General features: G+C 40.8%; 1 protein-coding gene across 1 annotated transcript in view; it reads left to right on the plus strand.

Annotated features, from left to right (window-relative positions):
* The first annotated feature begins 262 nt into the window (after positions 1–262).
* Positions 263–20,873, plus strand: part of asic1b (acid-sensing (proton-gated) ion channel 1b) — a 140,589-nt gene continuing 119,978 nt past the window's right edge. The window contains exons 1-2 of the mRNA XM_044023923.1: positions 263–1,566; positions 9,071–9,266. Of these exons, the coding sequence (XP_043879858.1) occupies positions 1,205–1,566; positions 9,071–9,266 (558 nt within the window). The 5' untranslated portion in view covers positions 263–1,204. The remainder of the gene's footprint in view (positions 1,567–9,070; positions 9,267–20,873) is intronic.

Below are 20,873 nucleotides of genomic sequence, written 5' to 3' on the forward strand. Positions count from 1 at the left end.
GATCTCAGTCAAACTTCACACTAGTCTCTCTACTCTCATAGTTACCTCAGCAGAGTGCCAGAGAAAGAAGGATGGTTGTTTTTTTTTTTTTTGGGGGTCATATTATAGTTATAAATATTCTATATATTATATTGTAGTGTTTCAAATGCACGAGTATTGTTATAAAAAATTGCTTTATCTCTGTTGTTAAAGTGTAACACGTGTTGTCCGATCCTTGCGCTCCCTCTCTCTCCCCCTCTCCCTCTCTCCTTTTTGGGGCGAATTGAATTGATCCGGACAAACCGCGGCTGCCTCTGACCAGACTCACTCGCTTCGGTTCGTAACGCATAGCTTCGCTTCGCCCTTCCATCTCTCTCCCACGGAACACTGGCGGACTTGACTGAGGAGCAAACCATGGCATCCGCGTAGAACCCGCGTATACGCTGAAAACCTCCCCGCATTGTTGTGGAGGCAGACACACAGGCAACCTGGAGGAGGGAATGGGTGCAAGCGAGCGAGCAGAGGCGCACAGACCGAGGCAGCAGCTCCAGGCTCTGTGACAGAGGCAGCTCCACTGTGATGCAGCTGTGGAAGGAAATCACGTACAGGACATCGACTGCTTCTGTTCAAGAGGGGGAAATCAGCGGGCTTTTGTCTCTCTGCACGTGTTGGCTTTGCATATGAAGAGAGGGAGAATCAAGGCACCAGCGTCTAGAGAGGAAACACCAGCGTTGTGGTTTCGTCGGTCGTTCTCGTCTTTCTCATCAGTCGATGTGTGAGTGTGTGTGTGCTTTTTTTTTAATTTTTTAACAGACCTGCACAGTGTGTGTGTGTGTGTGTCAGATTTATTTTGTGAATAGCGCTGGACACAAGAAAACAACTGGATCCTTATTAGAATAATACAGAAGTGTGCGAGGAGGAGAGGACAGGGTTGGAACCCGTCCATGCGCGCTCCATACCGGGTTATTTATGATGGAGCTGTGACCCCAGCTGAGCTGCAACATTATTCTCTCCCTACCTGCACTTTTACCTCGTGCTGTCGCCCAAGTATCCTGAGGATATCCCGGGTAAATTACTGTAAATGTCAGGCTGTCAGTGACGTAATATCCCAGACTGCATGACAAATACATGCGTAGAAAGGCGTGAACTCCTTCACATTATTAAAGCCTCCATATAATCTTTTTGTTCAATTTCCCCTACCATTGATTCTACTAAGGCAATCGCGATGGATCTCAAAGCGGACTCTGAAGATCTGGACTTCAAGCAGCCTGCTCCTATTGAAGTTTTCGCGAGCAGGTCCACGCTGCACGGCATCTCGCACATGTTCACTTATGAGCGGATGTGTATCAAGCGCAGCCTGTGGATTTTGTTCTTCCTGGGCTCCCTGGGTGTTCTGATCATGGTGTGCGTGGACCGGGTCCAGTTTTACTTCCAGTACCCGCATGTCACCAAGCTGGACGAGGTGGCTGCTCCCAAGCTCAATTTCCCCTCCATCACCCTCTGCAACCTCAACTCCTTCCGCTTCAGCCGCGTGACCCGCAACGACCTGTACCACGCTGGGGAGCTGCTTGCCTTGCTCAATGGCAGGTGTGTGTTTTTGTCCTTACCTCACTATGTGCATGTGGTGTCCAATGAGTAAGAGGTCCACCAAGGTTTTTCCTGTCGCCTATGTGCCAATAACAAATACCGCATGGAATAACTTTTTAAATACAAACAAATGTTAAATTCAAACTGTTGCCACAGGAGCTCACACAATATTGATTGAGCCCATCAGCTCCTCGAATCACTGTGTCCTCAGTGTAGTTGTTTGGATATGTGCTGCACTTACTGTAGGAAGTGATTTGTTTTGTGCCAAAACAGCAACATATTGTGCTACTAAAGCAGACATCTGCACACACACACACACACAGAAAAGCCCATGAAAAGTTTTTAGAATTGAATTTTAATTTCTTGATTTAAAAAGAAAACAAATGTGAAAATGGATGAGTTACCAGGTGACTAATTAATTGTTCTACCATTTTAAACAAGTTCTTTCAGCACACGTATCTCTCCTGTATTTGTTTTTTTCTGACATTCATGAGTTACCCAGTGTCATCGAATAACTTAAACACAAATTAAGCCCACCAAAGATACAGTGGCAGCTCAGATGATGAGGCTTTTCCCTCTGATAATTGAACAGTTGTTGATTGAGGATTTGTCTACAGGGATGAGACCGAACCATTCAGCTGTACATTTCAAGATGGGTACTTACAGTATGTGCTGCACTTATCAAGGAACTGATCCAGCACTTGCTCAGTTTAATACAATTAATCAAGGACCGACAGTAACTCCCCGCATCAGCTGACTTAACACGGAAACACATTCTTTAATGTTCTGTGAAGGGAAGTTGTGTCCTGTACTTGTAAGGTCCAGCAGTTTAATCTGTGACGTAAAACATAACATAGCAACACCGTTTTTAGCACAGTTCCTTAATTTAATTGTGCAGAATAACTTCTTATGTCTTACACGATGGTGCCAAGCTGTGTTTTTATGCCTGCCACTGTTTGCAGCTGTAGACCACTGAAACAGGTTTACACTACATGGGTGAACATGCAGTGAAAGCAGCATTAGAACGAGATAGTTAATAATGTAGTGTTCATTTGAGACCATGCAAGCTGAAGTCCACATTGCAAAAACGCTGCTGTATATGTAGAAGTGCTCCGTTAACTTCAATTTCATAAAATATGCTGATTGAAACATGTAGAAGGGAACACATTTTATCACAGATCACATGACTCCTGCAGGTAACGGATAATATGAGCTATTTCCCAGTGCTTATAGGATGATGGAGGAGAAAATGCCACGGGTACAGTTCCATGGCTCATCATTTTACAGTTCATGTCATATCAACATCTCAATACTCTAGAAGTAGAAGAGTACATTTTCTTTCCAAGTCCCTCGCTGACAAAGTGTGGAGCGAAGTGCCACTTTGATTCACAGCTGCCGTCTCCATCCCTTGACACTTGTTGGTTAGTGATGCACAATATGATCGGCACAATATCGGTACGAGCCAATATTGGCTTTAAAATTGTATTCTCAGATATTATGATATGATATAATGACTAAAACAGTAGACCGAAAAGGCTGCTTCCTCCTTGACTCTCTCCCACCAAGATATTTCATTATTTAATTATACTACAAAAGAGATTCAATGACCTGTGCAGCTGGGTGAAGGGACAAACATACATACTATGTATCGTGCATCCCTACTTGTTGTTTTCTTCTCCACTTTTTCTTTCTTCTACTCTAAGCCACCCAGGTTATTCTGATCATGTTGAGCAGCACACTACAGATATATGCCCTCCACTCTGTATGCACAGCTAATGCAGTAAAACGCACACATGCACACAAACTGTCCAGGGTGATGCCCCGCCTTTCACTAACCCTCATGGATGCATGGGAAAAGCATGAGCTCTCCTACATACAAACACATCCAAATGGCATTAGAAATCATTTCTTATTTTTAACATATTGATCCATATAGCTCTGCAGCTTCAGGCACAGAGTGGTACATGCTAGAACATAAATTCAATTTTCTTGTTTTCATATGGAGTATTGTTGCTCCATGACCTCTATATGCATCCATATTACAGGTTATAACGGAATAGATTCCACTGCTTGGCACTGCAGCTCGGGTACTGCATGGTATGGATTTCAAGCGGCGTCCCTATACATCCTATGTTACGTTACTGTATTTCCCCATGCTTGTACTGTCAGTTGTAATGGCATACCATTAAAACATCAACATAGGCTTCGACTGCAGGGATGTATTAGTGCAGGTCCGGGCAGATTTCCTGGAAGAAGTGAGATACGAATTACACAAGGGTAAAAGTACAGAAATGAAGGAGAGACAACAGAAAATGAGAGCAGTGGCGGTCGCCGCCAAGTGAGTTTGGAATGAGCTGACTTCTGATGAAGGCAGGCGAATACATGCAGAGGCAATTAAGTTGTGTCACATAAGCTTGTGATGAACAAGTCTTTATCCCTGTGTAATTAGTGCTGTTTGTTAGGCTGCAGAGTTGCCCTCCTTATTAACACTCACTGTCACTGTTTTTGGCCCCTTTTTTGCCAAACATGAGGCAAACCACTTATTTCTTCAAAACACTATGTGACATTTTCTTAAAAATATTAAAAGGTACTGCTACTTGGTTGGGAGGTGGTTCCTAGAGAGCCCACAGGTAAAATTGTGCTGTGTGATGAGGACTTTGGATAAAACCAGAAGATTCAAGGACAACCTGGATGATGAATTCAACCCTTCTGTGACCATTTGGCATGTGTACTTCTCATTACCGTAACTCCTAGACCATTTGTGATATCTAGAAAATTCAAAAACTATGGACTGGAAATCTGTCCAGGGTGTGACCCCGCCTTTCGCCCTTTGTCAGCTAAGATAGGCACAGCAGGCTGAGCGACCCTCATGTGGAGGATAAAGTGGTAGAAGATGGATGGATGGATGGATACTAGCGCGTTGTGCCCATATACTTGTCATTATGGTAGCCCTCAGGTCCAATCACAGGCAAGACTGACCAGCGCGTCACACATTTGTGAAGTCTCCTTATTCCAGTTGAATAACTGCAAGATATCAGAAGTGAAAATGATCTTCTACTAGCTCATTTAAATTTTTTTTTTATTTTGACAATACTACAGTCTTAAAATCAACATAAATACAGGCAGCCTCATTATCTGGATGGTCATAAGGGGGTTAACTTGTAAATAGTCTGCTTCTAAATTCAACTTAAATTGTTTTTGACTGAAATGTAAGTCAAAGAATAGAGTTGTTTCAAAGACTGGAAAGAAAAGAAAACTCTATTGCTCTACATCAAAAACAGAAAAAAACAAAAAAAACATTTTATGACACAACACAACATCGGCTTAGATGAAAACAAAACCTGTGTTCTTAGTGGTATCAACTGTGTCAAAACACCGTGACCAAACAGGAGCCACTTGGGACCAGAAAAGTGTCAAGTGTTGCCTCTTTAAATGCTATGCAATTCATAACTGAGTCAACTCACTTCAGCAGTTTGTGCGTCAAGTCAAAGAAAGTCAAAGAAAACACTCGTATTGCATTGTTGCTGATTGAAGTCATACTCGGCAGTGCAGAAAATGATGGGTAAATTGCTCAATCTTATTTTTTGTGTCTGTTGAAAAGCAATTACACGATGATTAACAAAAGCCGTCATTTTGGAATAGGTGTTGGGTGATGTAGTGTATGCCGCGGAGGAGCACTGAATCAGCTCATTAAAGTCAGAGAAGCGAGTCTTCTGCTTACACAGTTCTCGTGCTTTTCATGTGTGGCCTGAGCTTGCAAACATGAGCACATAAGTCATATAAGCAGTGTGTGAAGTGCTACTAAATCAAATTCTCTTTCATTTTGAGCAGGTTGTCTGCCTCAGCAAGGTCATAGGTCGTTACTGGGATTTGACTGGTGTAAAAAGTGCTTGGGAAAGGACAGATGATTATGCAGAGAGACATAAAAGAGTTGCTTCCAGTGTGGATTTTTCCACATGCTCCTTTCAAACTATTTTCTTGATAGCATTTGTGTACAAGAGAGTAGGTTAACAATGGAGAAACAATTATGTAGTGGTTAAGGTAACTTTTTAGCAAATGTGTTTTTGCTTTTTGCTTCTTTTCTTTGTTTATGTGATTATCGTTATTGTAATTGATCGCAATTTAAATGAATATGTCACAACTCATTCATCAAACGTTCCTGATTTGCTTAATTGGCATTCATTGTGTAATTACCAAATCTTTTATCAAGAAGTGTTCATTGTTCTGTCATGAACACAGTCTTAAAGTAGTGCAATGTGAGTATGAGCTGCCATGGAGTGAGATTTATTTTGAATTTGCCTATATTTACTCACTCCTCCTATGAGTTTGTGTAGTGATGCAGATGTTCCTTCATTCGTTTTAGTCCCTTGCAAGAAAATTAAAGTGGTTGTGGCCCATAATGCAATTTAGACTCCACCGCCCCTTTGTCGCAGGTTTGCTATGATTGCTTTAGGGAGCAGTGGCAGGGCAGTATTAAAAGTCTACCCATATCATTGTGATTATATGTGGTTCCACTAAAGCCTCCTGTCTCTGAGATCTGAACGCAGCGTCTTAAGTGCTCTCCTGGCAGCTTTGTGTTGCTTAAAAGACACAAAATGTAGTTAAGTCTAATGTATATCACCACAGGCTGTATTTGTTTTTAGTGAATGAAGCATGGCAGTTTCGCGAGGCAGCCCCTGTGTGGGCTTGGCAGATCAGTTGTTGACTACTCTAAGTAGTCAGTGGAAATTCAGCTGCTTATCACGGGGACACGCTGCTTATCAAAGATGTGTTTTCAAAACCAGAAAACGTCCAGATCAATTTAAAGTATTGCAGGGAGCGGCCACAGTGAGCTGCACTGCAGGCGACAGACTGCACACATCCAATAATCATTTACCCTCCACAACCACAATGTGGCCTCGATATGATTTCAACAGCCTGATGTGAACATTTTTTTATTAGTGTGTATTGAATCAGTGAGTGGAATGGCCATCTGTCTTATCTCTAGTCTGTTGATGTATGGTATAGTTTCTGCTGCTCATAATAATTCTGTTTATACTAAACACCTTACATTTAAGCCATGGTTGTTTCAAGAGTTTGCTTTAAACCTGTGGAGAAAATTGGAGGTAGACAACATGTTAAAAGCTGCACTGATGTTACGAGATAGACGGATAGATTAGATCTTCAGAAAAGTCTTAATTACAGACATGGTGACTATTGTGTTCCGTTCTGATCGTGGCAGGTAAACAACGCTGTCGCTGAAGACAAACATATCACATTTCATGTCATTTGATTGCGACATGAGTCGAAAATTGACGCCGCCTGCATATGAAGGCAGTTCTTGCAAAAGACATAATTAACTATTTTATTTTCATCATCAAGGTACAAAATCTTGCTCATAAGCAATGGGAAAAGGTTGCCCTTGTGGAATAAAAAAAAAAATACCCAGGAGGATTTACCACCAATTACGGTTTGATATAGAGCCCATATCCATGAGAAATAACTCTGCTGTCGGCATCCACAAAGTCATTCACAGATTTATTGTCAGAGGAGAAGGGTATGCCTTTGTCTCTTTGTCTCTCTCGTGGTTTTCAATTCTAATTTTGGTTTCCACAGCTTGGGAGAGACATTCATGTTTTCCAATGCAAATTGAGCCGTCCAAATTTATTGCAGCGGCACAATACATGAACCCCATTATACTTTGGCCGCTCCACTCTTATGTTACACACAAATTCAGGATTTGATATCAAAAACTACACCCCACTACTTTGCAATACTTAAACTGGAGAGCACCGGAAGCAATGACCACACTGCTGCTTAATTTAAAACCCATTAAGCATTCTTCTACTGTCCTATACGACTCTGTGTGTCCCAACAAATTAATTTTAAGAGTGTCTGTCAGTGCTGCTTAATCTTAGCACTCCATAATTTGGATGCTTGTATCACTGATGGCCCATCCCTCAGCGGGGGGTCATCGACGGGCTGTTGTTTCTCAGAGCCGGGCCACACTAGTTAATTAAGGTTAATTTGTATCTGTGAATGATTGTGAGCAGGTGCTGGAGGTTGATGATGCCTGTCAGCACAGGCGCATCATTAATGACTTTCCCCCAGTATTTTCCTTCCGTGAGTATGGTGATTGAGTTGGGTGTCTGTGAGTACACACTTAGTTTGAGGAGTGAGTTTTTCAAAGGAGCAAAAAGAGACCGAACAGGAGAAAGTCGAGTGTGTTTTCTCCCCCACAGGATATACCTGATTACACTTTGCAGCAGATGCTAAGTGAAGTGTTTTGCTTTGATTTAAACGTCATTTAGTCTATGCATGCGTTCCCAGAGTGTGCAGAATCCTCAGCCTAAATTACAGCATTATGAACATTGTTATGCTTACGATGTGAAAACCGTCTGCCACCACAGTTAATTCTAATTATTTGGCAGATTGATTAGCACGATTGTGTATAAAGAAATATTCACATCCTCTAAGTAATGAGCTGTTCTCTCCCACTCAGCATTACTCGTCGCGGCTGGCGTGCCACAGTTCAGCTGCCAGTTTCAGACAACGGGTTTACAATATTGTCAGGGAGTTAGAGGACAAATATGCGTGTTTTGCTCCTTTTAATAATTATTAATATTTTGAACCTAATTGCCTGAAATGCCTGTCTGCCTGCCAAACTTTTAAAAAGAGCTTTTAAAAGGCTAAATCCAGACCAGAGTCAGACTTTCATGCTGCTTAACATACTGTGGACTCCAGTGCGCTACATCTTTATATTTTGTGGAGTCTTTAAAAGGATTTCTTTATTGTTAATCATCGGCATAATAGACATATACATGAAGCTAAAGGCCGTTAAATGAACAAAGTTTATTTATTTACGTTTATATATTGTGTGTGCAAATACATTTGCTTTGTCATTGTCGTTTTTGTCAGGCTTCCTTCTTCTTATGAACGATAGGTGATGAGTTGATGATGCAGGAAAAGACCTCACTGACACAGGACTTGTACCGAACAAAGGGATTTTATTTAGTTACAAGTCAGGCGTCAGAACCAAGCCGCTGCAGCAGCTCAGGAGAATGCTCTTGCCGAATCTCCGAACAATTCTGCCTCAGAAAAGCAAAACTAACATTATATAGATTCTCTAGCCTTCCTACTTGCAGGCATCACATGTTTCGACCCCCGCCTTTCTCCTGTTTCCATAATGCAACGACTTGAAAAACAAGTCGGGTCCAGATATACCATACTGTCCCATGATCTTTACCTTGGACAATATCACCATTTAGTCAAACAAGAGACATCTATTTTCCTAACTAACCATATAGCAGACCCTCAAGCTCCTGTCCTATACAGGATGCCTATTGTACAACGTATGGTCTGACTTGTCATGTGTCCAAGAGACCCTCTTGTCTCATGTTTACTTATTAATGTAAATCTTCAATATGTTTAAGTATTAAACATTAGTTGTGGTAATGTGTTCTTCTTAGTTCATATACTTCATCATTGTTACATTAAGCAATCTCCAAACCTTGTTGTTGTCTAGGTATGAGATCCGGGATCCACACATGGTGGAGGAAAATGTCCTGCAAATCCTGAAGGAGAGGGCCAATTTTGACAACTATAAGCCCCGGCCCTTCAACATGCGCGAATTCTACGACCGAACGGGCCATGACATCAAGGACATGCTGCTTTCCTGCTACTACCGAGGCATGGAGTGCAGCGCTGAAGACTTCAAAGTGGTGAGTCAGGAAGCTAAACTGTCTTAGGCCAGTGCTGATATTGTTGAATAAGGCATCTTTATTATACAGCAAGTATTGACAATCAGTGCTGAAGTTTGCTTTTGGGCAATGACATGTCAGGATTTGGATAATAGTGAATTGTGAAGACTTGATTTTTATTTTCAATCCACGGACCCCATCAGTCCACATCTATAGGGAATGAAACCGATTGTGTACGCCGTGACTAGGGCACACAGGTCTGCTGTCATGCTGGCTCAAGCGTGATCGTGTTGTTCCTGAAAGGTTGGGTAACTCTCATAAAAGATTGAAAGTTGGTCTTTAGCTGAATCCTGGGTCAGTGCTGTAACACTTGCTTCATGGTCAAGAATAGAAAAACAAAATCCGTCTTTCTGAGACATTTTGTTGGAATGTTTTTCTTTTCTTTTGTTGTATTACCTGGAACCCGTGTGACCTTTATATCTGCTACACTCCTTCATCAGATACAGCTCCTGGTCCAGCCAAAAGCACCTGGTCCTGATAGTAGTTTTCATTGTCATCAGTTATTGCACATTATACATTATGTCTGTTGTTAAAAATGGTTTAACAAGATAAATACAGACCCTTTACCACTTCTAAATGCAAATGATACCATCACTGCCAATTAGCAGTTAGAGACTTAGCTGATAAATTACAGAAAAGCTACAGAAAGTTTGTGTTAAGGACACAAAATGGTGTTAAAATTCTTGAAATTGTAGGCATGTTTATCATGGACAGACAATAACAAACAATGGACACATTTGGTTTAACAGTTAAACAAAAGAAAAACTCACGCTGTTGCTGAACACAGTGATCGATGATCCATGTGATCGATCAGAGTTTCCAGCAGTGTGGTGATGAGGGCATCTCATTTTCTGTTGTTCGTGTTGCCGTTCTAATAATCTGCATTCTTAACGTGTCACAACATGACGTGACATTCTTCAACCTCGAATAGAATACTTGTAATCCTGTTGTCTCCCCATTCATGTTTAATTAGCAACTGTCAGTTATCAGTTAGAAATTAATTGTTCCCTTTCCTAATGGGAAAGTGTGATGTGTAGTAATCGAGACAACAAAATTATGATTTAAATTTTTTGCTAAAGTTGTTTAGCCCTATTGTTAGCTCAGTGCATGCAGCACAGTGGCGGTTTTTGGTCTGTGAAACGGGGGGAACTCATTTCAGGCCCAGGTATTTATACGTGAATTCTGCCCCCACCGCCATGACCAAACTGATGTTGATAAAAATTAATGAACAACATGAAAGAAATATGACTATATATAATATAGAAATATAATTATGTAAATGAATAAACAAGGAAAATGCTATAATAGAGTTTTTATTTACAGTGTATAATATGTTCAAACATAAATGTGCTATTTTGCTGAGCAAATAACATACAAAGGGAGCTGATATTTCTCTGAGACAGAAAAGGCTCTGGTCTCTGTCAATCAAAAACTGGTTCCACCTTTCAACCCGCTGCTCCTCTGACTTCCAGAGAAGCTGAGCTTCCCTGGAAGTAACGTTTTGCCACAGTTATCCGGTCAGCGTCTCATTCACCACAATGATTCTGTGTCTATTCTGGATGAATGATGATAGAGAGATTATAAGTGCAGTGACCATATATTAAACAGTCAGGGTCTGACATTAACACCAGTCAAGTGTCAGATTGTGGTACACTGTCAGTTTGGCAAGGAAATTTCAGGGTACCATGCTGGAAGATAGATGTATGTATCAAAACAGCCATGTCATAATACAATATCTGGATCTGTATTTTGATTTATGGGCAACACATGCACACAGCTATTCTTCGATGAACACTACTTTGACTTCCATTCAATTGGACAGCTTAAGCAAAGTGTTATCCATAACCTTAATCCTGTTCGTGAGGACTGCTGGTCCTGACAAGGTCAATGATTTTCCTTTAAAATGTCTTAAAGAGGCAACGATATAAGCACACACACATGTTAACCCTAACCAATTTACTAATTGTCTAACCCTATCATAAACTTAACCTAAACCTCAACCACTAACCACCTCCTGTCTCCTATTAGATAAACTGCCACAGTAAATTGTCTATCAGTCTGAAATGTGTCCCCACGGGGAAAGTTTGATCAGTTGATACTCCATTACATGTTTCTTAGTTTTGTGACGCACATACTTGTGCCGGTCTGTTGTCATGGCATCTGGCTGAAGCCTGAGTGTGTCATGCTTGAAAGGTTGAGCAATAATAGATTGAAAGCTGGTCTTTGGCTGAACCCTGGGTCAGTGCTGTAACACCTTAGAAAGAAGTACCTTTTCCTTTTGAGTTGATTACTATTTCATTTCTGTGCTGTTACTTACCTGCTAAAGCCTTCACTGAGATAATCTGGAAGGACCATAAAGCTAAATACAACAGTTCTCACTCCTGCTTACATTTGCCAAAGCTCTAAAATAAATAATTACAACGCAAGAATCACTTTACTTGTAGCATTCCCAGGACAACGCAAACCCCTCCTGCAGTTATAACATCTGTTGTGTAGGTAGAGAAAGTATCTGAGGACTAGTAAAAACCCTCTTTCACACTCTTACACTGTGTCCTTCAGTGGTCCTTTGAGTCAGACTATCTCATGCCCTGAGCCTTTTCACCTCAATATCCCATAAAACTATGTAGTACAAGAGTATAGGCTGCGAAATTGCTCATCTAATTTGCTGATGTGCCCACATTTTAGTTGTGCTTATGGCAGATGGTGTTTCACGGGACTTTGCTGTATTAATACAGTCGTGGACCTGGATAAACCAGCTCAGCAGAGAGCACAAATGGTGTGGAAAGAATCTCCAGTGTGATAGAAAAAAACAAAAAAAAAAACCCAAAATAAATAAAGGGCAGATGAACACTTCCATAAGCCCCTGACTCCAAACCCCAAAGCATGAAAGCATTAAAACTGTGATTAACACTGTCTGCGGCCTCTGCTTGTTTACCTCTGGCATCGGCCCCGTGCCTCACTAGCTGCTCTCTGGCTGTGGAAGATAGCCAAAAACAAATGGCCCCAGCTACATATGGAATTTGGGCTTCCAGTTACAATGCATTGCTTTATTGGCCCTTTGTCAACAATGGATAATTAGAGTCCTCCCACAGCAATAGTGACACTTAATATACAGTAGGTTGTCAAATGGGACATTAAGAGTATGAAAGGTAATGGCGCTGTATAATCATCACATAGGGTTTGACCAGAAATGCTAAGAAATGTTCAGTTTCTTATATCTTACCCTCACAGTTGGTAAGACCACATGCAGTCGCCTATGTTATAGCATAGGATTACGTTGTTTTGTTTTTCATCAAAACGTGACGTATGTTGTGAAGTTGAATGTTGTAGTACTTTTTGTGCTACGGACCTGAAACCAGACGTTCCATAGTGCCAATGCAGGAGATGCAGACCTGCTCAGGCTTTGACAGAGGGGACATTCACCCTGCTGCAAGCTGATGTACCATGAAACAAGCATCGCTTTAAGTTACTATTGAAGAAAATGTTCATCTTATTATTATCCATTTTATACTCTCATTTTTAAAGTTCAAATATTGGTCTGGATCTCACCATTATCCAGTTAGAAGGGCAGTTTGTTCATGTCAGAGGCCAAACATTCATTTTTACAAAAACACTGTTGGACCAATTTTCAGGCATTGCTAGGGGATGTTTTACAGCTTCCTCTCTCTCTCTCTCTCTCTCTCTCTACACCCCCTCTGCCCCACTCATTGGGATCCTCCTCCTCTTTTCTGCTCGGAAATAATAATCAGCATCTCACTGACATCGCTGACTCAACTATTATTAAAGAACAATGGTAGTAAGTAAATTTACCCTCAATTAATAAAGGTTGTCTACAGATTGGGCCATGTCGCTGCAGACAACATAGACAAAGTAAAAGCCATACTTTTTACAACTTAAAATTGATAAACAGATAACATCAACATTGTGCTCTCTTTATCCTTACTCTGTCTATCCTGTGTCCGTCTGCCCAGGTAACAACAAAGTCCTTTAGACTGAACATAATGGTCAAGTGTTACGGCCACAGCAGCAGTAGCTGCAGTAAGAGTGCTATCAGGAGACACTCGGGTTTGTGCTCGTTTACAGTTTCAGACACTGCAGAGCTGCGTTGTATCTCTCTTTTCCAGCTGCCCGATACTTTGTGCAGTGAAGTATAGCCTCCCATCATCCATTTATGGTTTTGTCAAAGATAAACTATACGTTTTGTTGTTTGTGCAGCCCACTCCTACCTCAGCAGTTCATATGATGTTTAGTTTTCCATGTTAGCAGCAGAGTTTGTCCTGTTTTATTTGCAATTATGTAGAAGTACCAGCTATTGGAGCAAAAACCTCAGTACAGTTGTCTTTGAAAATCATATCGAAATACTGTAGTCGGAAAGTTTTTATGGCTCCACCTCTACACACTGAAAACACAAAAGGTCCTTGAAAACCCTGACAGTTTGAATTATAAAGTCATTTGATTTTAATGTGACATTTAATATTAGCCCGTTAGAGCTAAGGTGAAATATTTTTGCTGTATGCTTTTGTGATTTGATTTGCTGATTTGTTGAGTGGTTTCAAATTGTGATTTTGATTTGAAAATGAGTGTTCAGTGCTAATAGGGCTTTTATAACAATTAGTCATGGAGGTGAGGTGAGCCGAGTGAACTGTTGGAAAACATTTTTAGTCCTTAAGTACGTCTCAGGTGGCCACTCACTTCCCCCCCTCCGCACCCCCCTTACGTAATTACTGATCATTCTATTGAGCTATTGTCTCAATTTCAGCTGTCTATTGACAGTCGGTGTTCACCGCTGGTGTTGCAGATAAGTGTTGCTAATGAGGTGTGATCAATAGAGAAAGCTTTTAAGAGACACCTGCTCGTGGATCACATTGCACAAACACTTCTTGAATCGATGCAGATTTTGAAGTCCGTCTTGTCCATTTGTAAATTTGTGGTCAGTGTAATCATCCTTCTTTTACCCGTTCATATGAAGTAATCCCTTAAATGGGTGTTTTCTTGCCTTTTACTCTAAGATTCCCTCTGTTTTTATGGCGGAACGATGCTGATGTAGGTTTTTAGCTGAAGCATCGCGGCTTAAGCAACAGCGTAATCTAATATTATGCAACAGCGTATTCTAATACTTTGTTCTACCCTTACTTATTAATTGTTATTCACGTGTTATCCGTCAGCTGATGAGTCTGTCATCCTTTTCTGGCTGAGCACTCCCCTCTGCTTTCCCTCTCGAGGATAAATCAATCAATTTGCTATTAATGTAGGACTCATCATGGATCAATTAGGTTTTTGCCGAGTCATGGATGAATACCTAATGGAAAAAGAAAAATTCCTTTACTTGTTTTGGAGACCGGCGGCTTTTCCTCACCAGAATCAGCTGGCAAATACAAGTAGAAAATGAATTGTACGCACTGTACGGCTGTCAGCAGAACTCGGAGGAGGGTGCAGAAGTGTCATTCTCTCACAGATCACTTGACTTCTATTATGCTGGAAGATTTTTATTGAATAAATGATCAAGAGCATCCAGAAACCCTGCCTACTGTGTCTTTAACTAACGTGGGGAATATGTTTTTGACTGAAAGTGTTTACATATTTTATATATTAGAGTTGTTAGTATAGTCGCAGTGAGAAATCCAAGTATAATATACCCCCGACCCCACACATGCACACAAAGGCACCTTACAGAAGACCTCTTTGTTGTATTTTTAATCACAGAGTGAAGAATGATGTTTTTGACAAGACAGTTTCCTGATATCGGAGGTGCAGTTTGGACAAAAGGTGAAAAGAGGAGGGGAGATCACGGGGAGATCACGGGGAGATCCGACAATGCGTTTGACCTTGTCACTGCTCCTACCCTCACAAAACTGACTTTTGATAATGAATTAAGGGATAAGGTTGAGGGGGCTTATCCCTTAAAGAATCAATTATAAACACTTTGGGCCGGATCACTTCGGGGCTTTGGAGTGAGCGAGGGCTTTAGAAAGTGGAGGAACCTGCGGGCAGTGCTGGAAAAGTGGAAGAGTCTCACTCGGTTGCTGGTGCTGCACGTACAAAAGGAACGGGGATGGAGGAATGATCTGGGTACTGGTGAGGGGAAGTACACTTGCTGAATGAGAAGAGGATATTCTGCATTTTCTGTGTTAAGGTCCTCTGTGTAAAAACTCTTAACTCAGTCTCTGCTCACTCATAATTGATAATTATAATATGATATATAATTTTTTAGTACGCTGTATATTATTCAAGGTGGGGTTTTCATATGAGCCCCACTCATACTAATTTATAAATAAATAAAGTAAAGAAAAAGACATAAATGTTTTTTTTTCTCCCTTTTTTCCACGTGATTTTTAAGCTGGTCAAGTTTACAAGTTATGAATTCATTCCAAAAAAACATCCAGAAAAAAGGATGAATGGTTTTGATATTCAATGTCGGTCCTGATAATTATCAGTACTGGGCATGTTGAACATGTTGTGTTTTCAATGTGTCTCCCAGATTGTTGACCTGCTTGATCTGTTTTCTATGACTTAATGAGGTTTTCAAGTAGGGCTGCAGCGTTTTGTCGACAAAAATTGACAGTAAAAGGTGTCGCGGGTGAATTTAATTGGCGATAATTGTCGTCACGTGGATATTTCGCACTGTTTTTTTTAACAGAGTGAGACATCCCGCTTGCTACTCATCTCTGCTGGGAGTCACACGTGCAGTGAACAGTGGGAGACAGCAGGTAAATATCAGAGCGACATGGCTGCTGCTGATCCAACAGCCACTCGCCTAAAAATATCAAAGTTATGGGAGCGTTTCATTCCGGATGCACCGAGAAAAGATATGACATGGAAAATTCATGTGCACAAAATTCATGGCAAATGCAGATTTATTTTATTTTTAATAAGGGAAACGTTTTCAACATTTATTTAATGTTCATCATTCCTTGGTTTACAGGAAAAGGAATACTTGATTTTCTTATAACCAGCACTTTGCCAATCCCTGGATTTAAATTTGAAATAAAAAAGCATTTTCATTTATCTTTTGTAGGCGTATCCTAATTATCCGATTAGTCGACTAATTTGCAGCCCTTCATTGGAGTATGGAGCTGTAATCAATTGGTGATGTTGGTATGGCTAAGGAAACCAAACCATTTACCTTTTATAAATATTGCATTAGTTTTGCTATTTTATTGTTGCAGAGGCAGTCTTTAATTACACATGTAAGTAGTTGCCATAGCATCTGGGCAGCTATGGAGCTTTTTAGTTTAGATGGAGGGCGTGGCTTTAAGCCGCTATGCTCTCATGAAGAGACACAATGTTGGGATATAATTACAGAGTGAATTACCAGTTGAAGGTAAAAGATTTTTAAAGATTGCTTGAAAAACAAGCAGGATATTGTATAAGTACAATAAAAAAGTGAAAATGATATATATAAGACCAGAGCTGATCCTTAAGTCCTCCTCTTGCTATTGTTTTGATACGCTTTGTTGCATATGTGTGATTTTCTTGCTCGGAAGTGTTATGATGTGTGAAGTGATCTGATGTGTTTGAACACATATTCATGTCTCGTCAGTCAGCCTGTCATTCACCAGTTGCTGGCTGAATTAATACTGTAAAACATGCTCATGATTACTTCATGCTCTCATCATCGTGTGTTCACTCACCCAGGCCTGCAGGCGATGGCTCATTCACTGTTTGTAGTGCAATTTGCTTTCATAATTTTGTTAGATGCATTCAGGCTTGTGACTGTGAAGATGGGGCATTAGGAACATGGACATTTCCATTAATCTGTCATTGACTGAGTGCAGGGACACGTTTTCAACAAAAGACAACATTTTAGTGGTCTTTTGAAAAAAAAAAAGAAGAAGAAAGAAGACAAACGTGGTTTCAAATGTCACGCGGTAACTCACATTTTTCTTTGTATGGATGAGGGTGATACGGCAGCTTATTTTCTGTCCATGTCTATTCATCTCTCTGTTCCATTTTTTTTTAAAACAAATGATATATGAACAGAGCACATGTCTAATATGTTGATAAAATGAAGACACAAATGTACAAAATTGACTTCATGGCATCACAGCACAACGTTTATCACCCATCATTGAATAAACACTGATATCATGACCAAAACAGTTTTTAACGAGTCTGGTTGCGTGGACGGGTTCCGCTGTGTGAGAAAGTGAAGCAAAGCTCTCCTCACACTGAGAGAGAAAATGTAAACATTAGGAACAAGAAACCATACGGAGTTTAGCATTGATATGTGTGGCCGGGGCTGCACTGATTAGAGTAAAACAAACTGTGTGAAACAACCACTGGTCAGAGGACGTCAGACGAGGAAGCTGTCTCTAATCCTGTGCTGAGGATGGATTGTATTCATGCAGCTCGGGAATGTGGTTTTCAGGCTGCAATGGGGCCGTTCAGACCTGTACTTTGTGTGATCTGGCTGAGATCTGATCACTGAGGATGGATGTTAATACCAGGTCTTAATGGGCATTGTGTAAACTGGTTATTTATATTTAACCCTCAGTGCCACAGACAAACCCTTGGTAAATTGCCGTGGGAATAATACACAACTCCTTATATGGACATCCTGTGTGTGTGTCTTCTTATGTGTTGTTGAGTCAAATTTGTGATTCATTTTATATCGCATATTTTTTTTGTTTAATCTGGGGAAGCGATAATTGTGCAGAAGTAATAAAATAGGCAATTTTTCTTTCATTTTTGTTCATAAAAATGAGCCAAGCAAATTTGGAACTGTCACTTATTTCCAAATTTTACACATTCAATACGGTTTTACATGTTTTTTTTAATAATTTTTGCTCAGGTGTTTTTATATAGTTGGAATACAATGGAAACAAATTTTTCATCAACCACATTATAAATAAAAGGTGGTAAAATCCACATGACAAACACGTTTTTGAGATCAGTCTGAAAAGCAGTAAACACACTAAAAGTTGTGGCTCAGTTTGTCAGTGAAGAACAGGGGCAGGAAGCCGTTGGACCAAAGAGTGAAGTGTTTCAGCATAACTCCCACCTTCAGGATCCCAAGAGGTGCTTCATTCTCACCATAACAATATGTCACTTTTTAATGTTTCATTAGCCATAGTGTGTTATTTCTTAAATGTACTGTTTTCTTTACTCTTCACTGCTGTAGCCCAAGTGCTGCACTAATGTGCCTTTTCTCTCATCACCTTTTCTCTCTTAGCTGAAAACACCTGTCAATCATGATCCTTTAATGCCATGTCTCCTCAGTTCACATGCTGTTTATCTCACTGGTCCCTTGGTGTTTTTTTTTTCTTCTTACTTTCTTTTTTTAACCAGCAGTTGAGGGTTGGGGAAGGGATGGGATTTAAAAGCATCAGAAATCACTTATAGATTGCTGAGTGCACAGTTTGCACTGCCCTGCTTTAGTGTGTGCAGACTGCATAAAGGTGCAGGCAGCATATTCATCCAGTGCATCTAATTTATGGCCTTATTCGGTATTAAATATGTGTGTGCATGTGGTTGGTTGTGTATGTGTGTGTTCACATGTGTGCATGAGAACAGGTCCCTAAGTAAAAGCTCCAAATTAAATCGACAGATTTGAGAGCTTTGGGTACAGGAGTAAGATGCTGACCTGCAACTTTGCTGGTTAAACTTCTCAAAGGAAAAGTACATGTTACATTTTTTTTTTTCTCCTAACTTTCATTACAGCTATCAGAGAAGATGCCAGTAATTTAGGCTGTAATCGACTGCACTGCAACATCTCTCCCGCTGTTATGATGGCGTTAATGCAAATGTGAAGTATATTTTCCCACACTGTCCAGAGTAAGAGCGAGTCATCTTTCAACTGGAAAGTTGTGGGTTGGATCCCTGACTGCTAGTCTGCATGCCGACGTTGTCCTTGGGCAAGACACAACACCGTGTCGCTCCCATGTTGTGTGACTGGTGAACAGTTCATGTGAGCGTTCTGCAAGACTAAAAAAGTGCTATATACTATAAATATACTATATATACTGTATATAAGGTCCTCATGCTGCTGTCATATATGCAGCGGAAAGGCATTCATGTGACGCTGCAACCCTGGCCACTGCAGCATTTCTTTTATAATATGGGAAAGTAATTTTGTCCCAATTCCAGACCAACAGTGAGAATGGATGTGCCAAACTCGGGTTACAAATCAGGAGATGGAATGCGGCAGCAGACTGGACCTTGCTAAAATACTGTAGCAGCACAGTTGTTGCTTTCAGAAACCAAGGAGCAAGCAGCTGGTTGTTTATGGAAGGTAGTGGAGGAGTTCTGTTAACCAGAAGCATTAGCTAAACTGCAGGAGATGTGGCTCTGACAAGTGTCTCTCTCCTTTTTCATGTAACCTTGGGGAGTGTTTGTCTTGGCTTAGTCACACATGCTGTCACCAGTCTGTCTGGAACAGTGTCTTAATGATTAGGAAAAAGCTCACCAGCTGCACCGGCATCTTTTCTGCTGCCCTCTTTGTTCGGGAAATTATAGATCATTTTTAAAAACGTGTTATTATGAATTGTAGAGGGTCTGAGCTCCATGTTAAAAGACTGTGCCTTATAAAAGCTGATGGTATAGTTGTCTAGTCTCTCAATTAAACAGTGTCACACGAGAGAGAGCGAGAGAGAGAGAGAGAGAGTGCTACTGTAGTGAATATCCGCACAGCTGAGTGCCACAGATATCACAGCCGTGCTGATATTCAGTATTCAGAGTGTAATATAGCTTTTACAAATGCTATTTGCTCTTCTTTATTTCGGCTTCTCCCTTTAGGGGTCGCCGAAGCAGATCGTCTGCCTCCATCTCGCCCTCACCCTTGTGTCCTCTTCTGTTACACCAACTGTCCTCATGTCCTCTTTCACAACATCCATGAACCTTCTCCATGGTCTTCCTCTTTTCCGGCAGCTCCATCTTCAACCTTTTTTGTCCAATATAATCACCCCCCCTCCTCTTGTGCAAGACCAAACCATCGCAACCTTGCCTCTCCATTCAACCCGACCTGTCATTCGACTGTGCTCGTAAAACGCTGTAAACACTATCTAATTGTTGAAAATTTCGACTGTTGCCAAGCAACACAAACAATGAGCATATCCTGCATGCGTCACAGGTTATGTCCACTGCTTTGGTTCAGGTGCATTTATGTGTAGGTTTCCAGAGTCTTTTTTATTTATTTGGGGGTTTGTGTGAATGTGGCGGGCTAACAGCTTGGTTTGACAGTTCACTGCTCCTTCCTCCTCCAGATGGTCTCCAGTAACTTTTTACTGAACTTTCAGATATGCAACACAGAACTTGTTTTTTTTTAAGCTATATTTTTTGGTGTTCACAAGGCAAGTAAGTCATCGTGCTTATTTTAAACCTTCAGCATCGAGCGTAACGTCTGCAATACGTTTGGGCAAGCACTCTTTAAATTACCGTAATTACAATTACCGTATTACAAATGTAATGGTTTCTGAAAGCTAAGAACTTGCACTTCCAAAGTATTATGGTAATTTCACTGGTGTCAATGCAGGAAGCTTGCGAATCAGCACATTCCCCCCCTTCTCTACACACTCCAAGCGGTGGAGAAACGGAGTGGAGAGCAGCAAATTGTATCCAAAAATGCCCTGA

This window comes from Solea senegalensis, linkage group LG4 (genome assembly GCF_019176455.1).
Source record: "Solea senegalensis isolate Sse05_10M linkage group LG4, IFAPA_SoseM_1, whole genome shotgun sequence".
NCBI lineage: Eukaryota > Metazoa > Chordata > Actinopteri > Pleuronectiformes > Soleidae > Solea > Solea senegalensis.